General features: G+C 35.9%; 1 protein-coding gene across 1 annotated transcript in view; it reads left to right on the top strand.

Moving 5' to 3' along the window:
* Positions 1-11,095, top strand: part of IPO11 (importin 11) — a 52,266-nt gene that overhangs the window by 2,634 nt on the left and 38,537 nt on the right. The window contains 7 exon segments of the mRNA XM_009697709.1: positions 785-988; positions 4,250-4,382; positions 5,395-5,453; positions 6,131-6,179; positions 7,867-7,937; positions 9,327-9,519; positions 10,990-11,095. The exon segment at positions 10,990-11,095 is cut by the window's right edge and continues 1 nt beyond it. Of these exon segments, the coding sequence (XP_009696011.1) occupies positions 785-988; positions 4,250-4,382; positions 5,395-5,453; positions 6,131-6,179; positions 7,867-7,937; positions 9,327-9,519; positions 10,990-11,095 (815 nt within the window).

Below are 11,095 nucleotides of genomic sequence, written 5' to 3' on the forward strand. Positions count from 1 at the left end.
AGAGGGTAGAAAAAGGGCCAGTCATACGTAAACTGTGGCTAGTCAGTACCTGTGTCTGAGCAAGACCTGCACCTAATCAGCACTGTCTGTCCTGCCTTCTGGTTGAATCCCTTTGCTATCTTTCTGTGTGATCTCACTCTGTTTGTGATGTGTGTGTGCTGCAAAGACTAGGTGCCAGCTACTGGCAAGACTGACGTGAGTGGGATTTGGTACCAGCACCCAAAGTCAGATGGTGGGGGTGGCGTAGGTGCCCCTGACCTGTGGTGTGAGGAACTGGAGCAAGTGAGATTCTCAGCTGAAGCCATGGGGATGGTACCACAGCTTACAGGCATGTGTGCCTGGGGAGAGGGAATGTCTCTGTCGGAAAGCTAAAACTCAGGTATAGCAGAAATGAGTAATATGTATTCAACAGTCTATGTTTGTTTGTAGAAAGCTGTAGAAAAGATCACTAAGTAAAATGTGGTTCCCAAGTATCTATTTCTTCATTTATGTGATTTCTAGGACAAATAAATTTAGTGGTCTTTATCTAAAATCTGAACAAGGTAGCCAGCTTAGTGTTTAATGTAAATATTTGCTGTGAACATAAAATAGATGACTTTTTTTTCTCCACAGTTATTTACATGCAGCAAATTTAAAAATAGTTTGAGAAAAAGCACACAAAAATCTAGCAATCCATACTGGATTTTTTGATTCAGGTTTTATTTGACTGTTAATTTCTGCATTGTACACTTCCTAAATGATCTTTGACTTTGTGGTGTCTATGTTTTGTTCTGCTTTCTTGCAGATAGCAACTCAGATCTCTGTACTGATTGCTAAAGTTGCCAGGGTGGACTGCCCACGGCAGTGGCCAGAACTTATACCCACTCTTCTAGAATCTGTGAAGGTGCAGGATGATCTTCGACAACACAGGGCACTGCTTACCTTTTATCATGTTACAAAGACCTTGGCATCCAAACGACTTGCTGCTGATAGAAAACTTTTCTATGATGTAAGTAATGTGATGCAATACTGTGATGCGACTGCCTTTGAAACAGAAGTGCTCTCACTTTGGTGGGTATGTGTACAATATGAAACAACTGGAAATCAGTTTCTAGGTGAAATGTTTTTGAGATCTTTATTAATTTTGCATGCAGCTTGAGTGTTATTATAAGAACTTGTGTTAAGGAGCAGTGCTTCATCTGCAGAACAGTATCTGCACGTCAACCTTGTGTTATCATGCCATACAGCAGATCTTATTATGTATGAATTTGCAGTGTTTTTGGAAGTGTGCTCTGGATTCGCAATTCAATATACTCTCTTAAAAAAGGCTTATTTTAAAAAAATACTTCCATACCACAGTATTTTTGGCTTTTATTGTCAGTGGGAATGTGTTTGGATTTTTTCCAGATCAGCTTCTTTCTCCAGGTTAATGAAAACGCAAGATATGAATGCAAATGCCAAATCTTGTCCCATGCATCTTACAGTCTCCGTTGTGAGAATCCACTGATCAGAACACAGGCTTACCTTTGGTGTCGACTGTTGCATCTCCAATCCCATTTAGAGTTAGGCAATGATATAGTACAATTAACTGAATTTAGTGAGTTAAACATCTTTTCCAAGCATGTGACATTTGAATTTTCAAAATTCTATTTTATTCCTTCATTTTAAAGAGAAGGTTATAGCATAGATAATGAAGACTATTTCTGAAGGTTTACCTATTTATCTAACGTAGAAAAAGTTTTCTGGCTGTGTAATCATTAAAGTAAAATTTAAATCATCAGGAGTCTGAGGAACTGAATGCTGGCTCTTATAATGGGACAGGACTGAAACAATGATAAGTTGCAATGAGATGTGTGTGTAGGAGAACAGTGTTTTCTCTCTCTGCCGCGTATAGGTATGGATGAATATAGTCTCTGTTTAGGACATATTTGTTTATATTTTGAAATTTATTAGGCTGTTATACAAGGTATGGATAATGGAACAGTATTGCTTTTGATGTATTCACAGATACTAATTCCAATGTAATAAAGAGCAAGTGAGATATTGATTTCTTTTCTAGAGCTCTCCTAAATCAAGATGTTGCTTGTACAGCATGATTATGCATCTGAAAGTACTGTTAATGCTTAAGGATGTTAATGCTTAAACCCAAAACCCAATCCCAAACCTGTACGTTCATAAAACAGCCAAATCCAGACCATCTCAACAGAGAGGCAGAAAGGAATTTATAGGTTGTAAGATCCAGTATTTGTTGGTAAAGTTATCATGTCCAATAGTACCTTTGCTGTATTTCTACTGTGTTAGCAGGTTCCAAAAGAACTCAGTTACCTTCAGTCATTTTTGTGTGTCCAGGAAACTCATTAAGTTTGTATGAACCTTTTTCCTTATGGAAAACCATTTTTCCAGCATGGTATTGCCTTTGTATGTTCTTTTGCTGGTAGAGTGAGATAACTTCAGACGTGTGAAGAAAGTGCTTATAACAATTTTTTTAGATTTGTCAAGCAGTTCTTGTCAAAAATATAATTGAAATTTCATTGTAATCAGCATACTTTGTAAGCAGGCTTTTTAATGCTTAAATGTTGGTTTTTGACTGGTGCATATGTTCAGTATCCAAAATTCGTCTGTCATCTGGTTTGACAGGAATGAAAATTGTCAGTACATCCAGTTTCACTGTGTTGGGAACACTGTGTATGTTCACAGTTTTTTGTACTTTAGGTGGATAAAGGAAATTTTCTGAGCATCTGGCACTATAGGGTTCGCATTTAAGGATTAGGGTTTTTTTTAATAATGTCAAAATTGGACAACTTTGACATCTGCTTCTTCTGTCTCCTGGTAGAGGGAATTCACATCTGTTGGGTGGTATGTGACTTCTCTTGGACAGTCAGAAAACCTTTCTTATGGGATGGAGCCATTTGAAGCTCAAAGTTCTAAAAACTTAAGTAACAGATTGAAAACTTTCTTGATACTTTCAGATAAGTAGTTACAGTTTCAACATTGTTTTAGTACAGCTTTGGAACAATTTTTTCATGTAATATGGTACTTGGAGATTGAGTCATGCTTACAGATAAGGCATCCCTTATTGAACTCTGTTACCTGAGGTTTAGAAAGAAAAAAGTTAGATGATGTACAGATTGTGATACACTAACTTGTAAATGCAGCTTATTTATAACTTCATCTTTCCACTGAGTAGCACAGTTATGATTATAACTACATTAACTATCTTCAGGGTAGAATCGGCCACTTTAGTACAAATAGAAAAAGGTAATATCTGGTTATGTTACTACTTACTGTTATGGTTAGCATTAGTGTATTCTGTTTAAAAGAGACCCCCCCCCCCCAATACCCAAAGTCAACCCCCAAAACATGAGTAGGTTGAAACTATTGATAATATTCAGTGATGTGTTTCTGCAACTCCATGAACACATCATTGAACAATTATCAAGAGTTTCTACTCTCTCACCTTTACTCACTCAAAGGAACCAAATAAACAGGTCTTATGTGCTTTTGATTCCATTGATGTAACGGGTAGCAGACTAAGCCCAGTTTCTTCCTTAACTATGAAGCTGTCAAGTGCTACCATAACTGAGTGAGAAATTCTTTATCTTCTGTGTATACTTAAGATATCTTTATCGGGTAAGAACTGTTTGGAAACTGTAATGTGAATTAAGTTTGGTATTTGTTCAGTGCTATGTGATTAGAAACTGTCATTCTAGATTTTCAGTAATTTGAGGCAGAAAGTCAGCATTTGCAGCTATCAGCAAAATAAAGTTAGTTTCAGTGCAGGCATTGTTCAATACTATTTTTATTAGAGATAGGCATGAAAATGCTGTGTACCAGAATAAGCCAGTTCAGATATTTACTGTACTCTAAGGCAAACAGTTTAAGTCTTGTGGGAGACGAAGCAATGAGGAAAGCTGATAGGTTTTTGAAGCCTTATGCCGTATTATAGACCTGTGGCTGTATTTAGTGAAAATCAGATAAGAAAGGCAGCCTACATCATTGTCTTTAAAGTGGTAGAGTCATAGAGCAAGTAGTCAAGGAAGCAGGTGAGTCCATCATCGTCTTCAAATTAAGACAAGATATTTTTCTGGAAAACATCTTTGGATCAATGCAACTCAGTATAACAAAGAAGCAAGTGAAACACTGTGGCCCATGGTATATGAGAACATGGGTTAAATAACAGTCTAAACTGGCCTTTAAACTTTAGGAATTTATTATGCTATAGTCAAATTCAGGAAATGAAATACATTGTTGGTCTTTCTTCCTTTTGCAGCTTGCATCAGGTATTTATAGCTTTGCGTGTTCCTTGTGGAATCATCATACCGATACGTTTCTACAGCAAGTTTGTACAGGGGATGAAGCTGCAGCCACAAATTCACTAGAAAGAACCTTGTTGTCATTGAAAGGTAATAATATAGAATGATATTAAATATAAGGAGTCAAACAAAGTTCTTCACAGTGAATGAGTAAGACTTCTTTGGTGAAAGAGTTACCATCCTCTAAGCCATGTCCATTGAGAAAACCAGTAATCTTGATTTATTTTACCTGTACCTTTAGCAAGGCAGAAGGAGGATTGTTCACACAGAAGGGGGAGAAGATAGTCTTGTTTCTCAGTATGTACCATTCTGATACACATGTTGTAAGAAGTCAAGTCTAGGAGGTGGAGAAGTGGAGTGTGTAACAGGATGCTTTTTTACCTATGCTGTAATTTAGGCTTGCTTCTGTCTATCTTTAGGCACTTAAGGAAGCTGAGCTATGATTTTTGTTGGGAGGGGACACAGCCAGGGCAGCTGACCCAAACTGGCGAAAGGGATATTCCATACCATACCAACTGAGGAAGATGAGCTATGAATTTTGTTGCATTAAGTTCACCTTGTGCTCAGTGAAGAGGTAGCCTTAGCAGCAGTTTAGATTTTAGGTTGATTCTCAAGTATTTACCAGTGGGATGAATGCACATTCTTACTGTACTTTGCTGCTTTAAAGAATGGAGATATTTGTGTGCAGTGCTTGCAGTGTAGGCGATACCTGTTTTGAATTGTTTCAGAAGGTACAGCATGTGGCTTCTCTGGGTTACTGGGTGGCTTAAGGACCGTTGTTGACTCTACTTGGCCCTTTTCCTGCTACAGAACCTTTCAGAAGTTAAATACTAACAGCTTTTGCAGGATGCTTCTTGATTCAGTGACTCTTGGAGTTCTCTTCATTATTCTGCACATAATGTACTGAATTTTAAAGTAATTTCAACAAGGTTAGATTTATGTTGGATATGGTTGAGGCATCCAAAGGCCCAAAATTAAGTGTATTTTTGAATATGGAGAATTGGAAGAAAGGCACAGCAACTGTAATTGTAATCATGTTCTGAAATCTGATGGAACAAGGGCTGAGAAATACTTACACAAGTAACATTTTTTTTTTCCCTAGTGCTTCGTAAGCTGACAGTCCATGGGTTTGTAGAACCTCATTGGAGTGTAGAGGTGATGGTAAGTGTCATCTATTTCTAGTTCTGGGTTAGAAATCTTTTGTGATGATTTCAAGTGCTGTTAGAGTTATGTTTAAAAATCGTTGAAAGGCGCGTATTTGTGTTATGTAAAGGAAGTTCAAGCAACAGGCTCTCAAAGTTGTCCTCCCATCAGTTAAGAGCTGTCAGATCCTAGGTAGATCCTAAACACTATGACACTAATGGCATGATGTTTAAAAAAAGAAAAGGTAGGTACCCCTTCCAATTTACATGTCACATGATAGTGACAACCCAAGCACCAGCCTTAAGCCCAAACACTGCCTGCTTTGTTGGAGGAATTGGGTACCTGTGACCTCATCCTGAACGAGGAGGTTGAGAACAGGAAAGAACTGGTAAGCAGATTGTAAAACATATGTCTATGTTTACCTATATGTCCTTCCATTACAGATGGTATGCTGTTTGTGTGGTACTAATAAGATCAGTTTGGATCATCTATGCAGTCTGCTAGGTAGCTGATTATTTGTTTCATGAGGAAACTGTTTGCCCAAGATAACCAATTAGTTTAGTTAAAAGTGATAAGGTAGTGTCTGAGCTAGTAATATGTCTGAACTGACTTAAGTTTGACTCAACTTTCTTCTCATAATACAGTGCAAAATAAGTTCCACCTTTAAAAGACACATATACTTTTGTATTTTTCAGGGTTTTCTACATGCAGTGTTTGAGCGACTAAAACAGTTTCTGGAGTGTAGTAAGTATTTGGCTATTTTTCCTTGTATTGGTTGTTAAATATTAGAGGCTGGATGAAAACATAATACAGTGTACTGCATCATCAATAATCATTTAGGTGCACTTATGAAAAATACCTTGCAAAGCTATTGCTTTAAATGCTGCTGAAACTGTCAGAAAAGACTTCATTAAAAGTGTCCTTTAATACCAACAGACAGAATCCCACCAAAATTATACTTGGTGTGATAATACCAATGGGAAAAAAAAAATCTTAAGCCATGGATTGACAAAGTATCCATATTAAAATATGTAGATGCTACTAAAACCCAGATCATCTTGAGTTTTCTTTGGGAGAGTTTTATGTTTTTTCTTTTTCCTGGAGTTTACCATGTATTTTGGTCCATGTCCAATGAGAAACAAAGACCACACTCAGCTGTATGTACTTTATTAACTGGAAGAGTAGCAGTCTGAGACAGGCAACCACAGGTTCACACAGTCAGCAGAAATACAAGCATAATTGGCAGATGTTAGTGCTTTTGCAGGGAAGTTACCTGAAGCAAGCCAAAAGGAGGTATTCTGCAGTGTTGCATCTGAATTCACTCCTCTTTTCCTACTTCTACGTTTGGAGTAGACCTGGTGCAAGCCATGCATTCATTTGAAGCCTGTCAGGTCATTATTTTAGGATGCAACAACACTTTTTCTAGGAATATAAGTCTAAAGTGAGTAGAAAGAGTTTTTTGTTGTAAATGAATGTACTTGGCTCAGGAGCCTGTACTTAGATGAGAGGGACTGATCTGGGCTCTGAGCCTTGCTTCTAGAAAAGATGGAAACTGCTGCTGTGTTCAACGCCAGAATGAAATACCTTTTTTGCTCTTCTGAAATGCAGGCTTCTTTGCATGCAGCTGTTTGCCCCTTCTATACTATAGTCTTGCTCTTTCTGGCCCTTTTTTCATTTTTGGGTTGCCTAGCTTTAATCTACTGACTTGAAGACCATCCCTTCCTGAAGCTTGGTGGTTAACATAGTGCCCTAGGCCACGAGGACTGTGGGCTTCGAATGTGCTGAGATAAAAACTGAGCTGAGCCTTCCCATTCCCACTTTTCTAATCAATAATTTGTTTTGTAAAAGCAGGCATGACTACAAGATTAGTGTTTACATTTATTGTGTTTTCTGTCTGTATGCCTTCATTATGACTCTTTTTGTTTTTCTCTGTTTTTATAAAAGCTGTATCTGTTTTTTTTAATTCAGAATGTTTTCCAGTGTTCATAATCAATTATGTTCTAAGGTGGAGTTTCTAGAAAAGCACATACTATAATGTACTAAGGATATACCGTAGTTTTGATAAAAGGGCACGTTTGTATTGAATTTCAGTGCTTTTTTACTTCTTGTCTATGCTAGCATTTGCTTGCATTATTTGAACCATCTTTTATCATTGGGTTGTCTGTAATGATGTCCCAGTTGTTCTGTTCTGATCAGTTGTGGTGAATTTCACTGCAGCTGAGAGAAATGGTTAAATTATTCCACCCCCCATCCACTCCCACCTCAGTACTCATTACCTTGAATTTGACTTTGAATTTATTCTGCCATAGAACTTTTCTGGCTGCTGTAATCCCTGAACAAGTTCTCCAGTGTTCATTTTTTAAAACATAGCTATCCAGAAAGAAAAGGAAAGTCTGAAAAAATGATAGTTGTTAAATATCTGATTTACCAGGTAGAAGTATAAAAGCAGAAAACGTATGCAGAGATCGTCTAGAAAAGACTATAATTCTGTTCACTAAAGTGGTAAGTAAATTCTCCATTTGGTTACTGAATAGTTTACCATTCTGGAGGAGCAGTCCCCATTCAGATATGTATGTGCCTTAAAGCCAATAGGTTTCAAATATTGTAAAGAAATGGAAGGTACTGCAACTTAAAACTTCTTTGTTATGAAGGGTATTTTGGAGATTTTTTGAAGAAAAGGATGTCTGTTTGCTTATGCTGACTTAAGTTGTGGGAGTGAAGAATACATTACCTTAGCTCAAACAAAATTAAATGCATTCCATATATAAATGACTTAGCTAGGATTTAGCTCAAAAAAGAATCCTGGAAGTTTTACTGAAACATTAGTATCAGCATTGATCAGTAAGGAAGAGATGAACTTTTCATTCTGTCTTTTATAAGTCGTTAGATTGCTATTTCTAAAGCCCTGTTAGTTCTATTGAATAACTGGTCACTTTTAGTTTATTGAAAGAAAATAAACAAAAAACTCTCTTACCCTCTGTGAATTTTGTATTATATGATGCATTTGGAGTTGTTAGCTAATTCTGTGCAACCATTAACTGCATATATTGTCGGAAGGTAGCTTTAGCATTATCACTTGCTCTCTTTTTAAAAGATATAAAGCCTACAGAATTCCAATTGTTTTCAGATTCTATTTTTGGGCCATCGATCTTATTTAACTATTCAGCCCAATCATCAGAAGTGGGAGGCACCTGTTGACTTCACCAAAATTGAACTGAAGATGCTCTGATCCAACTTTTTTAGACCTTGTTGTAGTACTTCTTACTTTGAACCAACCAATAAGAAAAGTATGTGAGGCATGTGCATCTATTTTCACAGACTTGAAGAGAAAATGCACTTTGTTAGTAGATAATCTATCACCTGTAGAAATTCACATGGAAGAATTTAGGCTTAGGCATTTTTGCAGTAGTAGAGGAGATTAAAAGAATTGACCAGTGCATTCTAGACCACTAGTTGGAAAACCTAAGCTGATGAAGCAAGTGCTTCTACTGTGGTGGAGGGGGAGAAAGAAGAATAAAAAGTTATTTCCCTCATGCCTCTTTTACTTACAATAATTCCAACAGAGCTCAATTATCTGCTAAAATGCTCAGGGTTTTAAGTGTGGCTGATATGTTTCATATACTATGTTGCTAGCAAGTGGGTCTAGTTGAAAATGAGTCTTGTTCCTTAAACTTCAAAAAAGGTAGTTTTGAACATGAATCAACAATTTCAGGGCAAAATAATGCTTCATTCACCATTGATACTGATCTTTTCCTAATTTCATGTCTGTGTTCAGTTTTCTATAATTTTGTATAAATTGGCACTTGATAACTAGTTTAAGAAAGCATTTAATAAAACTTGCACAAAAAGTGATTTGATTTATCTTTCTTGCTCTTCTTCCTTAATTTTTAGCTTTTGGACTTCCTGGATCAACATCCTTTTTCATTCACCCCTTTGATTCAGCGGTCATTGGAGTTTGCTGTAAGCTATGTTTTCACAGAGGCTGGTGAAGGAGTTGTATTTGAGCGGTTTATTGTACAGTGCATGAATCTCATTAAGATGATTGTAAAAAATTATGCATACAAGCCATCCAAAAATATTGAAGGTAATGCTCCTGTTCACTAAAAACATTTTTTATATATTAAGAAACATTTTAGTAGTTGTTCCCAACAGTACAACTCCTTTAAGACATTCTTTGAAAGCACTTAACGTTTTAATAGTTAGTAATGTGTGTATCTGTCTCTATATTGATAGTTCTTATTTTGATAATTAAAGTATTCATATGTATAGACATTGACTTGCTGAAGTAATTTTAAATACACAAGGAGCGTGAATATTTTTTATTTGTTGGTTGGTTTAGCCTTCATTAAACTCATTTTAAAAAAGCATAGAGATACGGAATTTGGTTTATTTTCATCAAGTGGTTTGATGCATCTTCTCTTTGAGAAATGTTTGATAAAATGGGGTATTTGCTGTAAGTAACTACTACCAATATTCTGAAATGCAGAAACACAGTGAATTTGACATGCAGTTTATATTTTCTGCTTTGTAGGACTGTGTTTCATTCTGAACCTTTGTACACTGCTGTATGTACAGATAATGAAAAATAGAACTGAACTATGTTAAAAAAACCCCCCACAACCTTCCACATTAGTTTGACATTTGGAAATGACTAGGTAACAATTAGCATTCTTTTTCTAAATTTGGAGGGGAAAAAAGAATTTCGTGACCATACTGGTATGTGTAAAAAAGATTACACAAACCCAGCATTTAAAATTCTTCAAAATATTGATGGATTTCAGTGTTATTCCATAATTTTATAGTATATTAGAACATCCCAAACCCACTGATTATTAGCAGAAATTTCTACTTGCAGAAATTTGTTATTGTGTTTGAGTTTTTGAAATAGAAATGTGGTCACTTCTAGACAAGAAGAATATAGCACATTCTGATAAAAGCTGTAGCACTTGACTTTTTGAGAACTGGGTGATTAAAAAACCCATTAAAATAGAAAATTTATTTTTCTTAGTTTCTGACTGACATACACTGTTTGTGTTGGTTGTATAGCACACAGTGTGTGGTTTTATTGCTACTTTCTTTAACCAATATTAACTCCTAAAAAACCCGAGTTATTGTTAAGATTGTATGTGGATAAACTTTCTGAATAGGTATAAATGAAACTTTCTTTGAGTACTGTGTGGCTTTTTTAAAATTCAGTAATGTTAAATAAAAAAAAAAAAAACAACAAAAGGAGCAGATGAACAGTTTTTCTTTTCATTTATGTAGCTGAAAAGCATTTTAAATACTTCCTGAAACCCTACCAACTCTTCAGTCTAATTGTACTGTTAGAGAAGTCTCTTAAAAGTAAATGAATTTGTGAGTTTAACTTGCATTAAAAAAGTACCACCTGAAAGTCTGTTATGAAAGTCTACCATTAAAATTTATTTTTATTCTTTTTTTTTTTCTCTGAGGAGAAGAATTTCTTATCTATTGATTTCTGTCTGATTTTACTACACTACTGTTTGATCCTTAAGTCACTTAATTGTAATTTGGCATTTTCTACATTTTATTTCAGATAGCAGTCCTGAAACCCTTGAAGCACATAAGATTAAGACAGCATTTTTCACATATCCAACACTAATGGAAATATGTAGGAGATTAGTCACTCACTATTTCCTGCT

This window comes from Cariama cristata, unplaced genomic scaffold (genome assembly GCF_000690535.1).
Source record: "Cariama cristata isolate BGI_N322 unplaced genomic scaffold, ASM69053v1 scaffold3593, whole genome shotgun sequence".
NCBI classification, from domain to species: domain Eukaryota; kingdom Metazoa; phylum Chordata; class Aves; order Cariamiformes; family Cariamidae; genus Cariama; species Cariama cristata.